Source organism: Larus michahellis, chromosome 12 (assembly GCF_964199755.1).
Source record: "Larus michahellis chromosome 12, bLarMic1.1, whole genome shotgun sequence".
Classification (NCBI taxonomy): domain Eukaryota; kingdom Metazoa; phylum Chordata; class Aves; order Charadriiformes; family Laridae; genus Larus; species Larus michahellis.
In genome coordinates, this window is record NC_133907.1 from 14,153,392 (window position 1) to 14,179,419 (window position 26,028).

At 40.8% G+C, this 26,028-nt stretch overlaps 1 protein-coding gene across 27 annotated transcripts in view; it reads right to left on the minus strand.

Moving 5' to 3' along the window:
• The window catches only part of PTPRT (protein tyrosine phosphatase receptor type T), a 461,815-nt gene that overhangs the window by 224,674 nt on the left and 211,113 nt on the right, over positions 1-26,028 (minus strand). For all 27 annotated transcript variants that reach the window (XM_074605564.1, XM_074605565.1, XM_074605563.1 and 24 more), the window contains exon 7: positions 5,215-5,508. In XM_074605564.1, the coding sequence (XP_074461665.1) occupies positions 5,215-5,508 (294 nt within the window). The remainder of the gene's footprint in view (positions 1-5,214; positions 5,509-26,028) is intronic.

Sequence of the window (26,028 nt, forward strand, 5' to 3'; positions counted from 1 at the left end):
TGGAAACAAAGTGCCTTTTAATAATAATTAAAGGAAAAGATTTTCCAAGTACTTTGTTATCTACTTAATTTCATATCAGCCTCTGAATGTACAGATTATTTGCATTTATATCAGCTACTTTATCCTGACTATTTTGAAAAGAAGTATTGAATCAGCCACATCATTCAAAACTAACTTTTCTTTCCCTAGGCCAAGAACAAAATTTAGTATTGATCTTGAGAACCACTCCTTTCTCCAGGAGCTAGATCCCACCCTGCTGCTGAACAGCCCAGACTCAGCAGCTTAAGAGATAGGTTGCATGGGATCCATGTACATTTTTTCAGATAAGGACAAAGCTCTTCTTATCTAAAGCTCTTCTAAGAATCATAGACTCGTTTGGGTTGGCAGGGACCTTAAACACCATCTAGTTCCAACCCCCCTGCCCTGGGCAGGGACACCTCCCACCAGACCAGGATGCTCCAAGCCCCGTCCAACCTGGCCTTGAACCCCTCCAGGGATGGGGCAGCCACAGCTTCTCTGGGCAACCTGGGCCAGGGGCTCACCACCCTCACAGCACAGAATTTCTTCCTAACATCTCATCTAAATCTCCCCTCTTTCAGTTTAAAACTGTTCCCCCCTGTCCTATTGCTACACTCCCTCATAAAGAGTCCCTCCTCATCTTCCCTATAGGCCCCCTTTAGGGACTGGAAGGCTGCTATAAGGTCTCCCCGGAGCCTTCTCTTCTCCAGGCTGAACCCCCCCAACTCTCTCAGCCTGTCCTCACAGCAGAGGGGCTCCAGCCCTCCCAGCATCTCCGTGGCCTCCTCTGGACCCGCTCCAACAGGTCCATGTCCTTCCTGTGCTGAGAACTCCAAAGCTGAACACAGTACTCCCAGTGGGGTCTCACCAGAGCAGAGTAGAGGGGTAGAGAATCACTCCCTCGACATGCTGGCCACAAGAAGAATCCCTGCCGCTTTTTTTTTGGTTTTGGTTTTTTTTTTTTTGGAGTGTGGGAGTTACAGGGTTTCTCAGGACTTTCTCCCCTCCCATTCCTTAACGAGCCGCAATCCTGCCAGGCTGGAAAGTTTCCTTCTTCCAAGCCTCACGGTCACCTCCCCATCTTATGAGTCACCTGTTGTCATCATCCAAAAAGGCAAAGAAGCTGATATTCAAGATAGCTTTTCCACATACTATTTTAACCCGGCCTAAATAGCATTTTTTTAAAAAAGTCTTATCTCTGTCCCTTTATTAATATTCATTTTAATGTTGCTCTTTGGCCTCGATTTCATGCGAGTTTGTCCCACTAGAAGGCAAACGCTTTTCAGATCAGATTTCCCCCCCAGCAATGACCTCATTTGCAAGGTCTCTGTCCCATCCACCTGAGGAAAAAGGACTTTTCCCCTATTCTCCCTTTCTGTGGCAACTGGAGAAGGAAAAAATGCAGGGGAATAGTAAATAGTAAATAAATAAATCGTTATTAAACATGGAGAAGAAAACAAGCCTCAAGCTTCCCAAATCACAGCCTTCCAAAGCACACTATTCTGAATGAAGCCCACGAAACAAGGATTTTAAAGAGCTCTGCTTAACTATTGAGGATGGCTAAAAAAATCCACACTCAAAAGACCAGCACCGAACTACTGGGCGCTACTGGGACTGTGTTCAAACTTAACTATTCTTATCCCTGTTATTGCCCCCAACCTATTATTTTGGGGCTAAAACCTGATATTTTGTATCTTCCTTTCCTTTAACCAGCCCTCAACCCTGTGTCCGATCTTAACCTTAAGCAGTCTTTCTCTCTTCCCAATTCCCCGCTGAGCAGCTCTTCCTTCTGACTGACAGTTTACTGCTTTTTGCCTCAAGGTCATTTAATCTTCTCCTGCCCCAAGTCACAACCTATCTCAGTCTACAAAAGAAAACAAACAAAGAAACAAAAACACACAAGAAAAACAAACAAACAAAAAAACTCAAACCAAACCAAGCAAGCAAAAAAACTCCGCAAAACCCACAACAACAACAAAAATCATTCATTTACAAAGACAGAGCTTGCCGTATTTTCTGGCTCTTCCTGGAGGGAGGCAAGCTGGGACTTAATTTTCAGTATCATTTCGAAAGATCAAATATAAATGAAGTCTTGTACTGCTGTCCTGTAGAAAACCAAAAGCATCACCAGGGGGATAAGGGATGCCTGGGCATATAGAAATTTAGATAAGATATTATCCAGTTTAATAGAACTTAGAGCAAGCCCTTTCATAATTAGTTTTTATGGGTTTTATATAATGCAAAACTTTTTAAAGTCCCTGTAAAACTACTTCCATTCATTCTGATCGGAAATCTGAAAACCATGAATGATCTCGAGAAGAGTTGCGTCATGGTGTAATGACTTGCTAAGCTCATGCTGAGCCATCCTGGTCATGCCTCCGCTCTGATGCAAGGCCGACTGTCAAGAATCCCACAGCAGACAACTGCAACTTTGTAAATGAGCTTCTGCCGCTTGATCTGAAGTGGAAGAAAAGCATGTTCCTTCCCAAATCCTGTTCTAATTTAGAAATTAAAATAAAAAATCTCATTGCAAGGTGTGCCCAAACTGAAGGCTATGCCAGCAGTTACTCAGACTCCATAGCACACAAGTATACAATGATACAATGTCTACGTGAAAAGACACTAATGAGATTATTTAGTAAAAAGGGCCGTTGACTTCTCACTGTTGGAAAGTTGCAGACACCTTCTGTTTATGGCTACACCAATTTCTTGCAATTTAAATAAGTAGACACTTCTTCTCCAGTATAGGTGAATATTCTTTACTATTACTTCTGCAGTGAATTTTGTTACCTTTATTAGTGGGCCTAATAAACACAGTAGCAACACTAAACAGGACTACTCCAGTCATCTACTGATTGCATACAAATGTGTAGGAGTTTGGTACTTCCCTCTTGCTAAGCAAAAGTATTGACAAAGAAAAGAACCAAAAAAATCATGTTAAAAATGCAGCATCACTAATCCCTCAACTATTTAAAAAGCCCTCAGCTTTCACTGATGTCATTCATCAGCTACTCCGAGAAAAATCAAGGAAGTAGTGCTGTTTTCTTGGTTCAGCACATTTTTGAAAATCTTTACCGTGGAAGTTTTGTATAATTATCCTCGAAATAGCGTATTTTGAAGGAGTTCCACAACATATAGAAATTTGGATTAATGAGTTGCATTTTCTTGCCTATCATTTCAGTTGGCATTTGTGGAAGTTGTACATCTTTAGATATTGGATAAGTCTCTCCCTTCCTCCGAGTCCGTGCTTAGATCAAGATCATTACAACTTCTCCCACCCAGTGCCCTAAACAAAACATAAATGCCATCACCATCAATCTCAACAAGGTCTGTATGACAACCAACATTAACAGAATGACCTTCTCCAGTCAGATTTTCATTAGTAAATTAGGATGGAAAACAGTGAGCGGCACAGCTTAGCCAAACTGAACAAATTATCTACGTCATCCTTCATGATGTCAGTCGATACCTATGCTGAGCAAGGAAACTCAGCAATTTGGGATACAGTACAAGACATCATTAAGCACAAAGCCAACATCCTTTTTTTTTTTTTTTTACCCCTGAATTAAGCTAAAGCAAGCATTCTTTAGAGATAATACAGAAAAGTTAGCAAGTTTGGCTGTGCAGAGAGCGTGCCTGCAAAGCCACAATGTGCGAACTGCAGACCAAATCTCAGCATGTCATATTTCCATCTGCAAATGCAGAGCCCCAGGCCAGTTATTTCTCCTGAGGGTTAGAGAATTTGACGACACTAGTGAAGGAAGAGACAGCCAAAAGGTAAGAGCATGTGCCAATTTCCCAAACAGGCCAGGACATCACCCACGTCACTTCAAGCTTTCCACCTAGCTGCAGAAAAGCCTCCAAACATTTGTCTTCTACCAATGGACAGGTGCTGAATACAGCAAATGCCTCCACACCGTATCCTAATGCTCAGATTTATTTTTTTTAAACAATTCTTCTCAAAGAGACACTAAATGTTCACTGTTTTATAACCTGTAAAATAAAGGACGGCAGTAAGGACATGTCCCCCGGCCCCACAATGCACTCAACCTGCCAGGCTTCGTCTCTTGGAAGAGCAAGATGCTGCTGCTGGGGATGTTCGTGTGGGTGAGGAACGCTACCATTGCACTGCTAAATCCCATCCCAGGATGGCATTTGGCTGTTCTTGATGCATTCTTCACACTTCAGACTTATTATTTGGTTAGAAAGAGCAACTGGAACCAGAATGCTTTTGTATAAGCTCTCCACTATGTAAATCCACTTGCTGTAAACCACTAATTTGTGGGGAGGGAAGGAAGGTTGTAAAAAAGCAGAGCAGCCTTTTAGCCTCTGGCCTTTGTTCACACCACAGTAACGACCTTGCAAAAATTGCAAAAATTAAAACCTTGAGAAGACAGTTGTGTGGTGCAAAAAAACTGCTAGAAAGGTAGAAAACTGCTTTGTTCATCCCCTTGCAAGGAACAGAGCTTGATTTCCCTTAATGGCTAATGATTAATGTATGAAAACAAGATGAACAGCCGATATATCTGGAACATGAGGAACATGATCCTTTAGTTTTTCCTGGAAAGGCCAACATGGGTTAGAAAGAAGATAGACTTTTGCTGTCCCTGGATCAAAATTGATCTTTTCCAATATGAAAGACAAAGGGAAGACACTGCACAGTGTTTGAACAGGTTTCTTTGTCAGAAGTGAGGAGAAGAATCGGTTCCAGCACATGGAATACAAAAATGTATTTTAAAAACTAAACACTTACTGCTTCACCACACTGCACTCATAAATCAATAGCACTGTCAGTTTGTTAATAACCAATGCCCACAACCATTACTTAAGAACAACAGATATTTTGTTACACATTTAAAGGGTGAAAATTTTACAACAGACAAGTCTTAAGGACAATTTGCCTACCGGAGAATTGGTTGGCAAACTCTCATCTGCTCGCCCATTTCAACAGAAAGCAGCCATACACTGTAGCAGAAAGTTTGGCAAATATGCTACATTCATAAAAACAACAGTTTCTTAAACACTTGCCTATGGAATAAAAAGTAAAGTATTCCAGGATATATGAAAATTCATAATGTCGATTCAGATGACTGACGAAGCACATCTACAATAAGGATGTGTGGACAACCATTTGTTAATGTGTTAGTAAGCGACGCAAAACATCTGTGCCGGATCGGAAAGCAGCAGACACCCTACCTGCACATTTTGTTCTCGTGGTGAGTGGTGGTCCAGGGGGGCCTGTGCCTCCTTCTCCAGGGCGAGTGAGCAGCACTCTGATCTCATACTCCACATCAGGATCCAAATGCCACAGTTTATAATTAGGAGAGTCTACAATGTGCGTTTCTGCCCAATTCCCAGTGGTCGTCCGATACTCCACCTCTTTCAGTATAATGGGCCCATCTCCAATGATGGAGTTGGCATTGGGTTTGATCCACAGGTACGTGGCTCCGACAGCCAGCAGCTCCGGAGGGGCGATAGGAGTTGGCGGTTCTGTAGACAAAAAGAAATCATGAGAGGCCTGAGACAATTTTGTCAAAAGGATTGAATTTCCACTATGTATCTGTATAGCAAGGCTGTCCGAAAATCTTTTGGGTACACAGGCATAGTTTCTCCTTTCATTTACCAAATCTTTCATAAGAATTTAATCTGTTACTGAAAAGAATTTGGCTTTTATTTGCACTAATAATTCAGCCCCCATACACTGGGGATAGCATTACCAATTCAGAAACACCTGCAAAAAATACAGTAACCACAAAGCAACTACTTTTTAAAATAAAACACAAAAGTCACTTTCAAAGATCAGAAGGTTTATACTTATTTCCTCTCTAAGCATATAAGCAATAGCGGTTAATATAATCTTGGAGAGTGAGGGAGAAAAGAAGTCTTAAATGAAAAAGACTGAGTGCACTTAGCATATACCATGTTTAAAAAGGCTCCAGTACGAGAGCTTTTCCTCTGCCCTGTGACCCGCCGTGGCAGAACATCACCGTCATTGATCATGCTACCGTGGTTCAGCCAAAGCGTAACGCTTAACATGACACAATTAGCAAGGAGTGGAAAACTCAAATCACTTGTTCATTTTGTGATTTTACCAAGCAAAATAAAGGTCAAAAATAGGATTATTTTTTTTTTAATCAAAGCACTGGCTGTGTGTCTGAGAAAATACTGCCAAATTTAAACACTAGGGACCTTCCCATGGTCAGTGATAGCAGCAGTCAGGATACTGCTAGAACTGACTCTAACGGGGCCTCTTGGTAGCTCAGAACCAAGAAAAGCTCTAAGGCACCAGTGAACCAACACCTCCTGCCATGTTTGATTGCAAAGTTTGCTTAACTTCATGAGCAGCGGTACTCAAGCAAAGTCTGCATGAGACTCTAAGAGTGCCTCGATGTCTGAAAAGCATCATGAGGAGGCAGGAACCCGGCCGCTGAATATCACCTCTGTGATAAAAAGAAAAGTGAGCCAATAAAAGGCATCTCAGCAGCACCCTTTGATGAAAGCTACAAAAAGAAAATCTACAGGGCTCTGGCTGCCTGCCTGATTTTTATTCCCCCCCCATCAGTGCATAAATAACACTTGCATATTGGAAGCCGTATGAATAGCATATGCCTTGTGGTTTTGAAAACCTGAGCTGAACTGTGCAAGATTATGAGCGATTTCTTTAATCTCATCTAGCTTCCCCTCTGTCACACTCTAACGTGATTTGCCCTCAGCCCAGAGGACACAAACTCTATTCTCTTGTGAAAATAAGGTGACGAAAAGGACATCTCTGTCTCAGAAAAAGAAACCTATAAATGTTACAGCATGACATTAATTTCAGAGTTCTGTGAGAGTAATTCTAAACCCCTCTTAAAAGTGATTCCTCAAAGAACCCAGAGAACTGGAAGAATCCCGCACCCCCAGAAATGTGGAAGACAGGAGTTCGAGCGCCACATAATGGGAAGAAGATGGGACTTTTCCCTCTGGAGAAGTCTTGCAGGTTAACATCTGCTCAGTGAAGAGAAACAACTGCACAGAAACCATTATTATACAAAATGATGATCAACAGAAATGTTACTTAATTTCATTTCCTCTGGCTAACTAATTACACTGAACCATGCCATCTCCTTGAGATTGACTGCAGTAGCTGTGCATTGTACCTCTGGGGAAAAAAAAAAGCAATGCAAATTGTAATTGTAGCAGGTATCCAACATGAACAAAAAATAGTGTCATGAACCAAGTCTTTGTGGAATGTTTGTTTCTGCCTTTATTTTGCACTGTTCCCCTAACTCCTGCCAGAATCTTCTACAGATATGAAATGTCAGGCTGATTATGTTTTGACTTAGGAAGGTTACTTCTCCAAGAAATGTGTTTTCAAGAAATGCATGTAGATGCATATTCATTAAAAAAATCAAGCTATTATAAATAACAAATAGTATATTACTTTTTTCTTGGTGCGAGACAATTAAAAGATAAACAGTGGTTTTTATTCCCAATGCAAAAAATGACATCTTACAAGTCACATCATAGCCGAACATAAGACAAATGGAATATTAAACTCCATTCTCCTGGGCTGTAGACTTCAATAGCAACATGATCCAGGTTACTCTGGGATTTGATTGCAAGTAGGAAGAGATTTACAGGACTGAGCTTAATTAATACAGCATTTTGTCCTGCAAGACCGACATGAAAGTCTCGTCTAGCAAGTTTAGAAACTACTATTGCCAAACTGATTTAAGTTGACACCCAGCATCACTGTCATCTCTCTTTATTTTAGGCCAAATCTAAACACACACCCCCAAAAAAAGTGATGGTGGTTTTCCCTTTCTTCCCCCTGTTAATTTTCCCCTTTTGAAGTATCATTTGAAAAACAGATGCCGCAAGAATATCAGAAAATTAGAAACTTAAACTGCTGCTCCCATTTTCCAAATTTAAGAAACTGAGCTAAGCAGCCGTTACAGCAATCATTCAAGGCTCAATTCCACCTCACTGAAAATAATGGGCTCTTTCCCACTGGCACCAACTGGACAAGAAGCAAGTTTTTTAATATCACTCTGTGCCAAATTACTGTGAGTGATTTAAACAAGTTACCCATTATTTAGCAAAACTAGCACATCGATAAGGACCATTTTTTGCCCTTTGTAACTAAACACACTTGTCAGTTACAGATGACCAGCCTGATGTTATGAGCTCGCTATTTTAATTAAAAACTCTACGTGATCTTGATTAAATAAACATGGTTACAGATTGGCCTTGTCCACATCTAATTGTGATCAACCATATTTTAAGCCCCATTTGATGCAGACAGTATTTTATATTGCAAGCTTTGTCCAGCTTGTCACTCCCTTTCAGCCGTGGTCCCTCCTCCTGTGGGCACAGAGGAGAAAGCCGCAGGCTCCCCAGGAACAGGGACATCAGGAACTGGCTCACTGCAACTGGGATGATATTTAGGCTGAATCCCAGACTCAGGAAGGACACAGAAAAATGGGGCTCCTGGGTGCACTCTTTCAAGGAAATAAAATACCTCTGTGGCACAAGTTCAAAAAGGGAGTTACTGAACACGAGTAAATTTTATTGTATGCGCAAAGCAGGTCCCCTTGTGCAGCCACCACGGGAATTTGGGGTGAGCCTTTCTCCTCCCATTAGAAGAGGCAATACAGCTGTGGTCCACAGCTGGGAAGACTGAACACAGTTAGGGCTTTAAAAGAACAGACAGTTTAGCAGTGCAAAGAGCGTGAGAAAACAAAACTAACAAGAAGGACCAAAAAAAGACCAAATAGAATCATAGAATATCTCAAGGTGAAGGGACCCATAAGGACCATTGAGTCCAACTCCCTGCTCCTCACAAGACTACCTAAAACTAAGCCATATGATTAAGAGCATTGTCCAGATGCTCCTTGAACTCTAACAGGCTTGGTGCCGACAATACTATATTTTCCAGCTATTGTGGAAAACATATGTATTTCACCCTTTGGCAACTGCTCCTGAGTGTTTCTGCTCTACTACTGGAATATTTCTCTGTGATTTTCTAAGCAAGGCAATTCTAAGCAACTGTTAGATGATGGAAAAACAATGGTTCCATGCATCCTTCAGATGCAACTGGGAAGACTGAAATGTGAGAGAGAAATCCCTATCAACCGTTTTCACTCTCTCCTGTGAAATAATCCATAAGGAAAAGGAATTACGAAATATTTAATCTTAAAATATCTGGATAAACCGCTTCAGCTACGGATTTTGTATGAATAAAGCTTTAAGTTTTTTTGAAAATTCCTTCCTTGTTCATAACATCATCTGATAAAATGCCCAGCCAAGAAAACCATGAGCTCTTATTTGCATTTGTTGGCCTATGGATGGTTTCAGACAAAAAGAACCCCTAACTGTACAAAACACCAGTATATCGCAAAATTTTACAAGTCTGTTTCTGAGTGCTAATCTGTACCTTTTTTTTGGTGCTGAATAATCATGCCAATATGTGAAATTCCTAACATGACTCCTTCAAACACTGAAATAAGCTCTCATTTCAGGACTGAAGAGAACCAGGAAACAAAACCTGAGCGGACCCCGAAAAGGCTGACACACCTGTAAAATCGAGGAGGAATGGAGGTTTGTATCTGGCTGGGCCACCCAGTTTGTACCTTTCACACTGCTTGATGGCCCTGCAGGTCCTTCCAGAACCTCAGCAGAGCGTGCCCCACACACAGCCAGATCCAGAGCAGCAGGAAGGTAATCGCAACAGGCACACACACAGCCCTGCTTTGTTTTCTCACGTGCATACAACACACAGCACAGGTTCGAAAAATAACATCAGAAGAGACACAGTGGTTTTTTTTATTCTTTGGGGGTTGAAGAGGTGGGGATGGGAGCTGCTATCAAAAGACATTTGCCTGACAAGCAGGATCTGTGTTTTCAAACATGATGCTGCTTATTTCCCCTACTAATGGGGACTGTAAGCTTTTCTCACAGCGTCCTAAATGAGCAGCTGCGGACTGTGCTTGCCAAATGGATAAGGATAGGACTGGAAGGCAAGCAAAGCACATTTCAAGCTTCTCAGAACTTTTTAAAGCAAAAACTACAGAAAAAAACATATTTGTATAATTTTCTACACAATAGTCACAGACTGTTACAATTACAAAGCTATTGAGAACATAGGTACTTACATTTGCATTTAAGAAGGCAAACTCTGCTCTTTTAAGAAAAGATGGAATCACGTTAAAATGTCTGCGTTCTTATTTTTTGCCCCTTCATCCTTTAGGCAGAATTTGTCACCTTTGCACAACTGTTTTGCACACCTCATTGCAGGCTATTGGAGATTCACTTGACTGTCTGAGCAGCATCCACGAGTCCCCCTTCTAGCTTTACACCATAGCAATAAGCAGTCTGAGCTCTGAATGACAGTATTGGCATTGCTCATTAGCCCACTTCCTACTTCTGTAATAAATGCAGCAGTCGAATTTTGTTTTCCAGTGATTGTCCGAACTTCCAGTTCCATCTATTGCGCAAAGAAACGGCACAAAGATTTTACAATATTTAGCATGAGACTATTTCACTGTGCTGACACTGTACTAATAGTTTTTTGTCTAAATGAGAGGCATTCAGATCTGTCTCACAGTAATGTAACAGGCTGACAGCAGTGATGTCAACCATGTTGGAAGAGTGTGCCAGTGGCATTAATAAAGTGCTTCATTAATTCACCTGGATGGGTAAATTGCACCAGCTATAGTCTGTCTACTCCCAAAGAAAAGTGCCCAGAACCAATTCTGAAATCAACAACTTGGAATATTTAATAAAAGCCAAAATCCAGGAAAGTGAGAGAAGAGCAAGATTTAGGATTTCTACAGCCTACAGAACCAACAGTGGTTTCACAGATTTATACAATTCACAGGTGCAAAAGCCTTTACTGTTGGTTTTGCATCCCATTACGAAACAGGCCCAGCAGGCAAACATCACCCTTACATGGCAAAGTTTAAGCTCTTACCCTCCGTGCGCATTCCCATACTGTGTGATGCAGCCCCATAAATACACAAGTCTGTTCTTGTCCCCGTTGAGATCAACACCGCATTCATCTCATGAACCATCAGCCACAGATGCTTATGTGCTTAGTAATCAAAGACTGACAGACCAAAATGGAAATTTACCCTTTTAGCTTGTGGCAGGTTGGTCATTTAGCTAAAGAGCTACGACACCGGAGCAGTAAGCGGGGGGCTGCATTTAGCTACTGCTATATTGTTCTATGGGTTAGCAAATTTAGTGTCAGCACTCTCCATCCGATGCTTCTCCCCAACACAGAATTTACTAACACAGTGATAAGTAACTTTAGTACTCTATGATACAGAATACTTGTTTGTCACAGCACGTCATATGCTTTTTTCTTCTCACTTTTCCCTTAAGAGATAATGCTTCTGTCTACAAGAGACTTGCCATACATTTCACGTACAAGAAGTGGGGGAGAAAATAAAAATGATCCAGAAAGATGTGAAAGAATTGAGTGAAGTGGTCAAAGAATCATCACAACAGCAATGAAAAACAAGAGACGAGCGGATCTCAGGGGACGGCAATCAATATCACCAGAGAAAGCCATTGGAGCAAGAAAGCCAATATTTGGCAGAATGCTTGTCTTCTGACGCTCCCAAAAACCCAAAATTCAAAGACTACAGACTATTCCCTTTACATCTCACAACAGTGTAGGTGTAGTACTTCTATACAAAGGCAGAACTTGCTGCAGCCTGATGAAAATGAAGAACACATACTGTCTATGTATTTTCCCCTTAAGAAGCAGTGGAAATGCGCCTTGGTGATTTGAATACACGTGTTCTAAATTAAGCAACTGGGCTGCCTAGGTTTCAGGAGCAGAACACAGCAATGCTTACAGGAGTTACTATAAAGCAACAGAAAACCTCTTAACCATTTCCTAAAAGCACTGCAGTCACCATGCAAACCCTGGTTGAAGAAAAGTCATCTGTATTAGTATCATCCTGCCAAACAAAAATGTATAAAGTCGCCCTGAGACCACAAAAAGGTGGTACGGGCCCACTGCCTCCCTATATCTAACCATGTTATAGGTTAAAGGGGAGGGGGACCAGATAACAAGTGGGAATTACAGTAGCATACTATTTCATTAGCATTTCACACTGTTTGTGTCTCAGAAGCTTAGCCTGAATCCCACCAGAGCCTCAGAGGATGCTTTCATTCCCTAATAAAGAAGAAAATGGCATCGGATTAGTTGAACAGTATCTCATTTCCCAGCGTAAATTAAGTGAATTAGATGGAAGACTCTGTGTTCTAATTGTAAAGCTTATTACAAGAATTCACATAGATTAGAACTGAATGCTTCTCTTTGAGTCACCATTTGTACTGTAAAAGAGGAAAAAAAGGTGCCTATAGACTCTCCCGTGGCTCCGTAATGGCTCAGTATTGCTATGCAGGAGTCTCCAGTGCTGCATTCATGAGTCTTGTGCACCAAGTGCTAGAAGGCAACCCATCTTCCCGTGGACAGGAGTGCTACCCCGTACAGCGCGCAGGCAGTCTCCCTAGGTAATCTCTAAGAATGACGAGCTCCCCAGGATTGGGAATCACGGACAATTAACTCTCATTTTTAAAGTGCATGCAATTTACTGAGTTTTTCAACTGCAAAATAGCTACAAAATGACATCATGAACAAGAGCAGTAGCATGCTTCTTCATGTTGCTTATGGAATGACATGGTTATGGAACAACATTCTGTTTACAGCGCTCTTTCATGAACCACGAGAGGCCCAACACAAAGAATTCTGTGCATTAAGAAGTTGGGGATCCACAAGCTGATTACCAATACCTTGGCTTTTCCTATGTACCTTCGACACATCCAAGCCTGTATTAGTGATCTCAGGTTCCCTTTATAGCCAATGGAGAGAAATGGACAATTTCAGAGAAGTACAACTCATCTTAAGGTACATATCTAAGAGAGATAAAATTAACTGCTCCCTGATCCCTCCCTCTTCTGGCATTAATATTTAGGTGAGATGCATTTTGCCTCCTTACTCTTATTTTCTCAGTGCCTGGCCTTCAGTGTGAAATACAGTGAGGTATCAAACCAGTTGGCCTATTGTGGGTGGTAGCCACAAAGCAAGCTGCGCAAAGAACTGCCTGGCAAGAAATAATACTGAGCACCTGTACGCTCTTTGAATGCTCTCTGAATACCCTCATTCAGGGCAGCAGAACTCAGGTGCTGCGGTCTCAAATGATCACATGAAGACAAATGATTATGTTTTTCTCTGGAAATGATAAGCACAACTCACTTCCCTTTTATATATGCAGCCAGAGCATGCACTGGTGACAGCGATGCCCTTTGATTTAATAATTCAATACTTATAGTGCTTGTCAAAGAAAGATTTTCATTCTCTTACTAAGACTGTTCTGAGGCTGCAGCATCTTAGCCCTATCTGTTGAGATTGTGTCACATGCAGGAAAAAAAGGTTCAGTTTTCATTTGACCAAAAAAACCAGTAAAAATAAAAAGACCATGACTTTCTCTAATCAGCATCTAACTGCTCCATTTTGCTCCTCCAGGAGCATGTCCAGCATGCTTGAACCAAGTCCTATTCTCTAAACTCGTCCTTGACTTATTTTCTTCACACAATAATTAATAATTTTTAATTTTTTTCTGCTTCCCTCATTTCTTGGAGCTTGCCCTTGATGACAGACACATCAGATATGCACGGACTAATATTTCATATTAGTCTTGAAATGACCTATGAAGAAAACCAAGGTAGGGTTTAACGTAAGACACAGATCTGAATGCAGTAATTATAAAAGCATCACGAACTATAAAACTGAGCATCACCTCTCCTTCAACAAGGAAGATGAAAATACTGGATCTTTCCAGAAACTCTGGTGAAAACATACCAATTTCTCCACGAGAAATTGCTGCACCTGTGCATGCACCGACAGTCATTCAAGTTGCAGGTTACTCCTGAACCTGTGTCTAAGCGCGCTCTCTCCCCCATGTGAGAAGTCCCAGGGTCACTGTAATCTGAGCGTATTTACACTCTACGCTGCTTCCTTTAACAGCCAATTCTGTAACACTACAATTTGAAACATCAATCTATGGGAGGCTCTTCTTTCTTATGGCTCCACCAAGTCTGTACAAAGATATGGAAAACTGCATCCGCATGCTATCAAGAAGACAGTCCTCTCCACCAGTCAGTAGTCAGGGCCAGCTTTAGCTCTCTCTCCTGTTTCTAACTCCGTAGACTACTTAAGCTCATATATCATGTGTTATTAAATCTATTTCGGCTTTCTGCATGAACAAGCTGCTAATCTCCCATAGGGACTAGAAATGTAAACTCAACAAGCAGCAAAAAAATGTAGAAAGGCGGGAATAAACACATAAACCGTGAAACATGTAATTTCAGGTCAACTCAAGTTCAAGCACCTTCATCAGTTGCTATGCTACCAGCTTATGATGGTGGGAAAGGATGAAGGCAACAAAATTTTATAGCTTCGTCTATAGAGGCTATTTAGCGACTTTTGCTTTCTGCCACATCTCTGTCCGCAGAATGAAGGATCGTTAGTCTCTAAGCTGCTGAAATGGCAAGTGACTGGAGGTATTGACTCCTATGAAGCAGCATGGAATGGTTTGTCTGGATTGATTAAGTAGCTTAATCCATAGCAACCTGCTAGGTTTGCAGGAAAAGCCTGAGGCAGGATTCTTCATTTTGTTTAACGCAAAGTGGGGAATTAAACATCCCATTGCCCTTTACCTCGCTGTCCACCACCTAAAGATGGGCAGAACAGATGAAGAACAGTAAGGAGAACTGAGGCAACTGTTCTCCTGGAGTTTAAACGTGAGAGACCACCATGGTGGAGACTTGTAGACTCAACAACGGCCATTCTGCTGCTGCCCCATTGATACCGATCTCTCTTCTTGCAAAGCCCAGAGCTGGGTCAGCTTAAAGAGCGAGGCCATGGTGTGTGCACACACAGTGCATTTCAAGGAACCGACCACAGTTAATCCTCACAACATATTGGTGAAGCAAGTATAAGTATGTTGTTTTATAACTGGAAATAATGATTAAGGGATGGCTGTAGGGCCAGAGACTGAACATAGTCTTGTGTTCCAGCCTACAGACTTTATGGCCCCCTACAAAGAAGCGTATGCCAGGCTTGACAAACAAATTTAAGCTCTTTCGGCCCATAAAGCAAAATGTTCTCATTTAAGCATTTGTTTTCCCATGACAGATCTGTGAAAAACACTTACCACATTTGACCATGAGGAGGCAAGTCAAATCTGACACAGTCTCTAAAAAGCTGACGCTGTAATAGTCCACAGCAAACACGCCAAGAGGGACCTCAAGAAACCACCATGGTGGAGACACGCCACTAAAGCAGCACCCCAGGAACTTTTCCACCAAGGTACCTGTATCACGTGAAGCAGCATCAAACAAACTATCCAGGCAACTAAGTCTCAGAGTGGACGGCCACCTGAGCGCCAGCACCCGAGTGATGTTTTCGCGATATTAATCTGAGCAAGAACACATGTTCAGATCTCAGTGTTCATACGGAACTTGGATGAATCAGAACTGACTAATTTTAAAAGGAACTTTGCCAAGTGCTCATTTCAGGAAGTCACTCCTCCTGCCTTGACTGGCTGAAATGACATAGTCGGGCAGACCGTGAGGAACATGGTTAGCACGAGGGAAGAGCAGGCTTTGCTGTTAGCATAGCCGTGCTTCATTCAAATTTAAGTTTTATCTCTTTACTTCTTTCACTGGGAGCAAGCATTGATGTGCACCCTAGGAAACCTAGAGAAACTACTTGAATAGCTGGATATCAATGACATTTAAATATTCCTTATGGAGATTCCAAAACATTCACAGTAGTAACACCTACATAAATTGTACTATGGTTTACCTCTAAAGTAGCACTTTTCATCTCAGAAATTCAACACAGAGATTAATTGCCCTTCCGCTTTTACTGACAACAAATACACGAAGTGTGAAAAAGAGCCAAGTTGCTGCCACTAACTATTTTGCTGCCGCTAAGGCCTCACTGCTTATACAGCTATAGGAGCAATCTAATTATTTATTAAAATGTCAGTATGGCAAGAATCTTTGCTTCTGGTGGCAAAAAGAAACATGTTGTCAAGCACAATAGACATTAGGAAGAACAACTTGAAGCTTCGTGGCAATTTCCAGAACATAAAGGGGTCTCTTCAACCCTTAAGTCACGTGCCAGTCTCTCTGGTTAGTGTAAACTATGCACAAAAGAAGAAAGCCTGCCTGTGACACAGAGGTATGCTCCCAATACTGAATGTTTACATTAATACTTACACATGCCAACTATATTTTTTTCATGAAAGAACAAACTTTCTACTTCTGAATGTAGCTGACAGAATACCTGACAGTCAATCCTATTAACCCTAAATATCCACCAATAATATGGGGAATTTTTTCAAAAAAATACTTTCTCTGCTTATTCCATTTTACCTTTAACATCAGTTGAACAGGGCTTTGGACCGTGATCTTCCCTCTACTAAAATGTTACAGTTCAAAAGTATCTGACATTACGTAGATAAACCTAAAAGTCTTGCTAATTTAGAGACAATGCAAATGACATGCAATTTATTTTCTGTCTTTTCTCTTTTCTTGAAGTATGGCTTGGTTTGGAACACGAGGATCCATGTAGACTGAACCCATACAATACGCGTACAGTTTTAACGGGCCACTACACTTGCAGACCGTTGAGAAGTCATGCCGGCTGACACCACGAACTTCATGTCTGATAAACCCCATTGTATTTCAAGAGTCTTAACCCTGTATCACAACCTGCCCTGTGAAACAGCATAAAAGAGACATTTCAAAGTCTCTTTTGTGTATGAAAGAAGCTATTTTGTAGCCATTAAAGACAAGAGATTGAAGGCCTAAGACAGCAATCTACAGTGGTGAACAATGAATGACATTTCTACTCATCTATTCTCAGCGCTGACAACCAAGTGAGCAGCCAATAGCAGAGAAATTACGGGGGATGGCAAGTGAGAGCTGGTAATTTCCCCAGCAGCAGCACAATGGAAAAAATGGCCAAGCACAGGGAGCAATTCCCTAACCAACACGCCAGACCACTCCAATAAATCTAATAGCCCAACTAAGGAAAAGCAAACAGGATATTTCCACTAGACTTGAGGCCACCAGATATCCAGGGTGTTATAGTTTTATTTCTCATTCGAAAGTCTCCCAATACTCCCAAGAATGTCTGCAGTTAGTTAAGGAATTCTTTTGTTATATATATATTCCTTGCTTGCTGTTGTGTTGCCCCTGAGAGTTAATACAAACAAGATCTCTTACCACCATATAAATCTGGGACCCTATTTAGGCTTTTGGAAGAGCTACAATGTGGCCTCTGGAATATAGACTGTAGAACTGAAGTCTTTTTTTAATGGGTCCTGTATCTGAAAACCAGTATATTAAGTCAACTTGGGTCCTACACGGGCAGGATCCTGCATTTGAGGTTACGCAACAGAAACCTGTTCATCTAGAGATGCAGCGATGTCTGATTCCCATTATACCAAGCTTTATGCGTATCGACCAAGACCTCAGATCAACTTCCTTCAAAGAAAAACCCTATTATAAAAATATCTGTTGCAATAGTAGAAATGGTAGGTTAAGAGATTTTATCGAGGAGCTAACAGAGGGAGTATTTACTTTGCTACACATCATCCTAAAACAGAACCTGCAGACATCCAAGCATTACCTGCATATATGACTAGAGTAATTTTCTAGTAGTTTCTTCATTGAAACCTTTCTGTCCAGAATTTTCTGCTCACAGTACATTATTATTCGCCCAACCAATGCAAATCAAACATGGGCTTTCATGAGAAGGCTCAGATTCAATTTGGATTTACTGATTTAATCTGTTGAGAGTTTCTACATACTCTAGTCCCCTACAGGCATACATTTAGTAAGTTCCTGAGATTCAGTGTGTGCTGCAAAGACTAAAAACAGGGTGAAAAGAGGATGGGAAATCTACTAACACATGGAAGAATTTTTTATTTTTTTTAACATTATGAAGAATAGTACAAAGGATTGAGATCATAATGACTGGTTACCCTTTCGGGATGCACAGTGGTATACAAGCTTTCCTATACAACCTGGCAATTCCTAATACCAGTATTCCCCAAGTATGGCTATCAAACAGGGCAAGAATCATTGGGAAACAGCAGTTTACCCATGCTTTCTGGCTGAAACAAGATCACTGGCCTACCTAAACATAAGGCAAAATCTGATTAAGCACTACGCTATTCCAGAGTGGGAGCTGAAACCGCTACTGATTACACGTGGATTATACGTGTTTCTGTATGTACATACCTGCAGTATTTGTATTGCTGGGATGTCTCTAACGTGATGGTGATAAGCACTGGACAAACAGCCTCTACACCCAACAGCTCGAACTCGGCACCCGCAAACAGACAGGACAGAAAGAAACAGCGAGGATTCTCAGCCAGCAAAGCAGGCTGCAGTCTTTATGCATTATCAGCCTGTTACCAAGTACTTTGTAGTCATAACAACAAAATTGAGAGATGTCAATTACCATAATAGTGAGCACACAATTAGCAGCAGCCTGAACAACATGTCATCCTGTAAAAGTGAAGAATCAGCAACTGAAATGCAAAATGACCAACATACTATTAGGTACAAAAAGTTTTCTTCCCATATTAGAGTTCAAATTATGGCTTGCAAAATTATTTTTCTCCTTTGGAAGGAATGTTCATCACTTTGTACAAGGACTGTACTTCTTAACTCAGTAGAAAAGTCATTATGCTAGATTCCATTATGCTGTGATTTGAAGTGTTAATGGATAAACAAGTTCAGCAAGGAAACGCCACACAGTTTGGAAATCTAAGTTTTGAACTCTAGAGCTGCGTCTTTCACATTGAAGTAAAATATCAAAGGTTGATTATCTGTGTATTTGCTGCATACCGAAAATGGAAGTTAGGACACATACGGGTTTGTTTTCTGATTACTTTCTACACGTGGAATTCCTGCTGATGCAGATCAATGGAAAATTTTAAATCTCTGTATAAGCTGTCATATATATCATCGTGAATGTCTGTGCTAAAAGACTTAGTGATTTTATTGATACATAATTATTAAGCGTGGGGTCAAAACTCACCTTTCGTACTGTCAGTAATTCCTGTCAGGTACCTAGTGAAACATTCAATTTCAAACACATCTCAACATGAAACAGTATTGCGGTGTTTCACTGAACCACAGCAACTGCCAAGACCAACAGCAACACAAAACATCTAGAAGAACAGCCTGGCACAATTCTCTAAAAGGACCTGACCTACTTATGCCTGGTAAAGTGTTCAGTCCCTCCATTTTTTTCTCTGTATTTTCTGTCTTTACAAGCAGAGACCTGCACTGTCCAAATAAACTCCAGTTAATAACTAATGAGATCTTTCTTCAGTGTCACAGAAAATCATTTATTGCTCGAACTTGTAAATTTACATTCCTTCCTTGGAGCTCAAATAAAAATCACTAGAAGTGAATTATCAGACATAATCACGACCTTCACAAGAGCTAGAGAAAAATATTATAGGTTAAACTTTACCCAAAGCACTTGCACCAGGGAAGTCTATTGCTTCGTAAGGCTATTTGAACCAAATGCGTTCTGCTTCAGAGTTCCTCTTTCCAAGGTATCCTTAAAAACACTAGAACATCTCCCAAGTTGAGAACAGGCAGACACAGAGTATGGTGTAACACTCTGCCTTAATAAATAGCGTCTGATCATTTCACTATCATTTATAAACCATTCCTCAGCTTAGCTCCTTGTATATTTGCTTTATTATTTAAGAAATCCAAAGATTATTTGGCTTTGTGCCTTATTCTTCTCTAGTTTATGCTGGTACAAATCCAAAATAAGTGGCATTACCGCTGTGAGGCAAATAAGTCAGGTTTCTGCTCTTTTGTTCCCCCGTAATCTGAACGTTGATGATTTCTCATCCTTCACAGGCAAGCTGATAAGAACCAGCACCAGAGGGAACTATTTTCTAACAGAATCTGCACTGTGCCTGCTCTGAACCCATTTGTTGCTTAGTAGGACCCTGGCACAGCTCCACAGTCCAATGAACATGATTAAAAATGACTTGATGAATCTAAGCCTATTGAACAGGTGGCTATAACCAGTCTGGAGAGAGAGGAAAAACACCATCCTCAGGGCAGAAATATTTTATGCTTTCTAGAATTGTTTAAACAACGATAGGTCTATAGACTGAGTACACACAACTTTCAAGCGTCCTAATTCTGGTGACCGATGGCTGTCAAAAACTCTGCAACGACCAGGAACAAAAAGTTGGAGCAAGGGAAAAGAAACCACTGTGTGGCTGCCTATACTTTTCACTACAACATGAATATTCTATTAGATCCTGGGGTATAGGGAAATAGGAGATGATGAGAGAGTTCGTCAAGAAAGGATGCTAACTCAGTGAACGCAGTTGTTGGAAGGCAGCGGAGTGAAGCCTGCCTCTCAGGGTCTGGCTCAACTCCCTGACAAATACGGGGAAAAGCAGAGCCAGCAGCTTACAGTCAAAACAAGCAATGCCAATTGGATAAAAAGTGACTAGAGACAAAAGAAATTGCTGGGGAGCCAGGCAAACTGGCAGGCACGCACTGCCGATGTCCAAAGCTGGCCTCTCTGAGCCACAGAGATAAAATAATAGGGTTTTAAATAGTGTTGTCCGTAGATGGTTTGTGATAAGATTACACAAAACCCTGATTTTAAGAATTGTGCAATAATTTCATAAAAGCAAAGAACTGAGCCGAACCCATTATGGACTTGCTGAGCAACTACGGTTGGTTCGTGCACAGGTATTACACACCCTAAGCAAAGCATTACAGGATTTTTGTCTCCAGGAGAGTTAAAGTGATGAAATAACCAGAAAAGGGTGTGCTGGGACTAATGGAACAGATACAGAACCAGTCCCAAAACTGTGACAAAACCCTCCAGAATCAGCTTGATCAGAAGTGTTCTTGATTATTAAAAGTGAGACTAGAAAAACAAATGGTGGAAACAAACCTGCTGCTTTCATCTAGCAAAATATAGTTCAAGTTTTCTAGAAGACGTGGGCTCTTTAATACATTATATTATACGTACGCCTTCAACTCTGCTGCTGATCTCAACAGCTGCACTTTAATTTATTTGTGTAACTCTTATTGGAAGTTGAGTAAAATACGGAATACAGTGAATCCGCACAGTGATTTGGAGCCGTTACATACGCATCTGTCACAAACTGCCAGTTTGAACGTGATCTGCCATGCAACTGGCAGGCATTCCCTTCATTGTTAACAAAATCTGTGGCTACCTTTACTTGGGATCTACAAATATTCATTGCATAAAAGCAAGCTGCCCTGAAACATGGACAGTAAAATTGAGACGAATTCACACAGAACGCACAAGCTTCAGTTGCAAAGGTAACAGTGGTCCACTTATTCTGATATCGTTGGAAATGCCTGAACTTTATCTAAGAATGTAAATCACCTCTTTATATACATTAAAAAACTCCCAATGATACAAAGGCACATCATAACCTAGAACTAAGCAGATATACGTTACAGGGAGAAACAAGCAGTTCATTCATGCACACTTTTTTCTTTTTATAGGGTTCTTAGGAGCTCATTTGGAATTTACTGTGCATGTAAATGCCAAATGAATTTCAAGTACTGCATTAGCTGCCAATCCATTACACAATCTCTTGCAATTTTAACTTACAACTTCTAACTGCCTGTGGCACCGGTTTTGGATTCTAGTCCTTACAGTCCATTGCTTACTACTTAGACGATCTTGTTATCCTGTGGAAATCACAGTATTAACATTTCATACCCCCTCTCAAATAAGGTGTGCTCTAGGATGCAACATTGCCCAGTGTTTTATAATGGAAACCAAACACACAGGAGGCTACAAATAAGCTCTGTTCCACAGCAAAGGATTTCAATACCAAAATGACTTTTACGGATTTGTGGTTAAATTTAAACCACAAGAGTTTAAGGTCCTTCTTTATGAGACATTACCACAACAGGTAAAAGCAGGAAAAAAAAGACAAGACTGCTGCCTCGTCCATCGTATTAGCTGATTTGACTGGTAAGGCCTCACATTCCAGAGCGTGAACTGGAACAACTGAAAGGTCAGCAGCCATGTCTTCTGTCATCCCTGCTACACAGAGAAGCATTTCTTCTGCTGGGAAATTCTGCACATTGCATTTATGAGAGGTGTAATTTATGAGAGGGTAACTGGACACCCTCCATTGGTTCATGATCCTGAGAGGCAGAAGAAAGGAATCAGACAGTATCCTAACCCTAGATGTCAGGAAAACAGACTTTCGTCCATTCAAGGTTCTGCTTGGAAGAGTCCCATGGGTCCTGGACAGAAGAGGGGTCCAGGAGAACTGGCTGATTTTCAACAATCACCTCATCAAAGCTCAATGTTAACTGGCAAATTCCGTTCATTAAGTTGCTCATTCACTTATTACCACTGACAACATGCAACCACTGGAACTGGTCTGAGGATTCTGCAGAGCACATGCAGCTCGGAATGCCACGTACAACTCAAGATTTCAAGGAAAAGTACACATCAACAGCCTGCAACAGCTCAGGACTAGGAAAGAATTCCCCACCTAGTGAAGCCAGAGAGGGTTTAAATCAGTTGCTGGTAGTTCCACAAACAGACTGTCAATTTTGTGCTTGCAGTATACTAAAGATTTTCTTCATCAGAAAGCCAAAATTTCATAATGGTTTTGTGTACGTGTTCATCAGAATTACTGCTATAATTTACGCTTATATGTTTAAGCCTGTTTTCACTACAGGTATAAACAAGGTTTATGGCTCTTAAAGATCCGGACTTTTAAAGATCTACTTGTAACACCTCCCAAAAGGAACCTGCAAAAACTAAGAGCAGGTCTCCAGCTTCCTGAAAGCATTAAGATTAAAAATAAAAAAAACAACAAATAAACAAAACCATTTCTTTGCATTATTCAACACAAGGAAACAAAAAATTCTGAAGAAATAAAAGTAGACTGCAGTACAGTTTGTCGTACCAACGTAAGGTACACAAAGGCCTTCACTAAGCTTTAATTGTGTAAAACCAGCAGGCAAACGTAACGGAGCATGAAGAAAGCAGCACACACAGCATTCCCATGGCACACTCCCACAGGTATCCAAAGCTGTCTCTATATTATTTGGCCAGAATTTAATCCACAAGTTAATATCCACAATTAGCTAACTTGACCCACGCGGCCTTTCAAGTATCCTTTAAGTGCCATTTACTTGAATTGTATGTTACAAACCCCCTTTTTTTTTTTTTTATTCATTAAGTTCAATGCCTCCTTCACACATTTAGTAACAGCAGTATCTGGCTCTTCAATCAGCGGAATCCTTCAAGAGATCTAAGGTAACCACATGAAAGGAACACAGGCACATGGAAGTCGAGATTTTAAAAATTTCATCTAATACAGTTAATTACTTGGCTAGGTTAATTGCGCCCAATTCCTATCCTCAGAAATCACAGTACAGACTTACGATTCTAAGCCTGGGAATCAACATTTTCTAAATGAGCCATGATAACCAGACACCAAAAACACAGTGATGAAAATCTACACAGCTAATACCTTCTCAGCACAACAAGCTCCTGCAACTGAGCTAAGGTAGGGCGGCAGCAGCAGCACGACCAGCTTACATGCCTCTGAGCAGCCTATCTTGTTTTCAAATTCATTGGAATGAAAGATGTCCCAATGTGATGTCAGCTTAATCAGAATTATTCGTTCTTCATTGCTCGTTTAAAAGTACCTCTACATTAAACTCAGTTGTGTTTACACACAAGATTTTTCAATGAAAAGTAATTTATGTGGATAATAATAGCATATGCATCTCGCAAGCAGTTGTGAAATAAAACTGAAGGCATCATTTTCTTACATGTAAACAAGAAAAAATGCTCAGTAGCTGCATATGATGAGGAGAAAATTTGCAGTCCTGGGATTCTTGTGTTCCTTGTTAAAAAAAACAGCTTTCAGAACATTGCTACACCTTATTCAGTAGAATTAACTATAGACTAGCGTAATACAGAAGGTAAATGCTATGACTCAAACTAGCACTCAGACACCAAAGCTCTCCTGTACAGAACCAATTTCAAGGCAAACTTAATAAGTCCTGTCTATAGAAGACTGAGAATCCAGATGAAGGATGTACAAACACAACAGTTGAATACAATCATATCTAGGTAAGGTACAGATACAATTTGACACATAAACGCAGCTAAGAACTGCAGTACGGTGCATACTGGGAAAAATATCTTCCCATTACATCTATCCCAAGATTACCTGCATTATAGGATTTACAGGATACACTCCTATTGCTTCATTTGTTGGAAATAGCAGTGGAAAATGTGATCATGGATCATTTACGATTGTTCAAATGACAAGTCACTCATGGAACAGTTAAGAATTGCAAACTGAATATGCAACACACTTCCAATCCCTTTTTCATCATCAGGATTGGATGATGCACTGTAATGCACAAAAATTCACTGTCAGTGGTAAATCCTGCCATGTGCTTTAGCCTAAAAAGAAAAAACAGGTAAGATCTACATTCTGCCATTCCTACTTACCTGGTCTTTACAGTTGCTGCTTAATCCATGGCAGTGAGTCCAATTTACAGACAAGAAAGTGGATCTAGCCTTACTACATGATTCATCCCATCTCTATTAAACATATGATCCTGTTCTCTCTTTCCTACAAGGTTCTCAAAGATGGACGGGGATTTGTTCTCGGGCCCATAGGAACTGTTCTGCCCTCTCTTCCCAAGGGACTTAGAGATTCTGTGCTGACCTCTGCCCTCTCACTTCAGAGTTGGGGTCAAGTATATCATGATTAATGTTTAGGCATTTCTCATCACACAACCAGCTATATACCAAATATACAATGCCAAACGCATTCACCTTACGAGGAACTTCCAAATACCAAACAAGGAAGACCGGGTACAAACCTTGAGTGCATCCATAAAGAACTACATAGGCCCATCACCGCCAAAGAACATGGCTTCTTCCTTCCTTTCTGCACGGGGCATTAAGGACTGGCAGGAACACTCCAGGATTTATGCCTGTAATATACAGTTTTAAGGCCAGCTTGTTTAGTGGGTTATCTTTTCTGGTTGTTTGCCAGAGTTCAGTGTCCCTTATATACGGTGTAATAGCTTAAAGGACTGCTTGTTTTATTTCCTTTAATAAGATAAAGAGATATCCAGCAGATGAAGCAGTGAGGAGCAGCAGCAGCATCTATTTGATATGGCAGCAACAGTTCCTTTTCAGTGTTTAATAGTACAACAGGTTCTGCTGTTGGAGCTGTGGTCATGATAACACTTTTTTACATAAATATTTTGTGGTCACGATAATACTTTTTTATATAAAATATTTTCACAGGCACCAGCCTGAGGAATCGAGACCTTTAGCCTTTAAGATGTCTTGCAAGATCAGGCAGAATTTGCAGTAAAGGGGCAGCTGTTGAAAAGTACTCCATGACAACAACGAGAAGGAAAAAGCATTAGAAAGGCGTATGTTTTAGACAACCTCCTGCACTTGGAGTAGCCTCCCCAGTGCATTTCCTAAGTCTGAGCATTCTAAAATATCAGCCCTATTAACACTTTCTTGTTAAAAACACACTAAAATCCAGACAGTAGAAAGGTAACTTCCACGCTGTGGAGGTATAAAATGGAAAACGAAGCTTCTAAGGAAGCTCTCAGAGTAAAGAAAATAGGACTAGTAATGAAGCAATCTAAATCTGTTCTGAAGAGCTGAAATGAGAAAGGAAGAATATTGTTTCCCATGATCTGTTATTTCCTTTAAAAGCCCCCTCAGAATCAAGGCAGAGCTGCCTGTAGTTCAATTCTACTCCATCTGGTCAAGAAAGTAAGATACAGGAAGAAATTAAGGAACAGTTTAAGGAGAAAACCTCTTTTCATAAAGCAGTGATTTAAGTGGGAGCATAGTGATAGGACAAGGGGTAATGGTTTGAAACT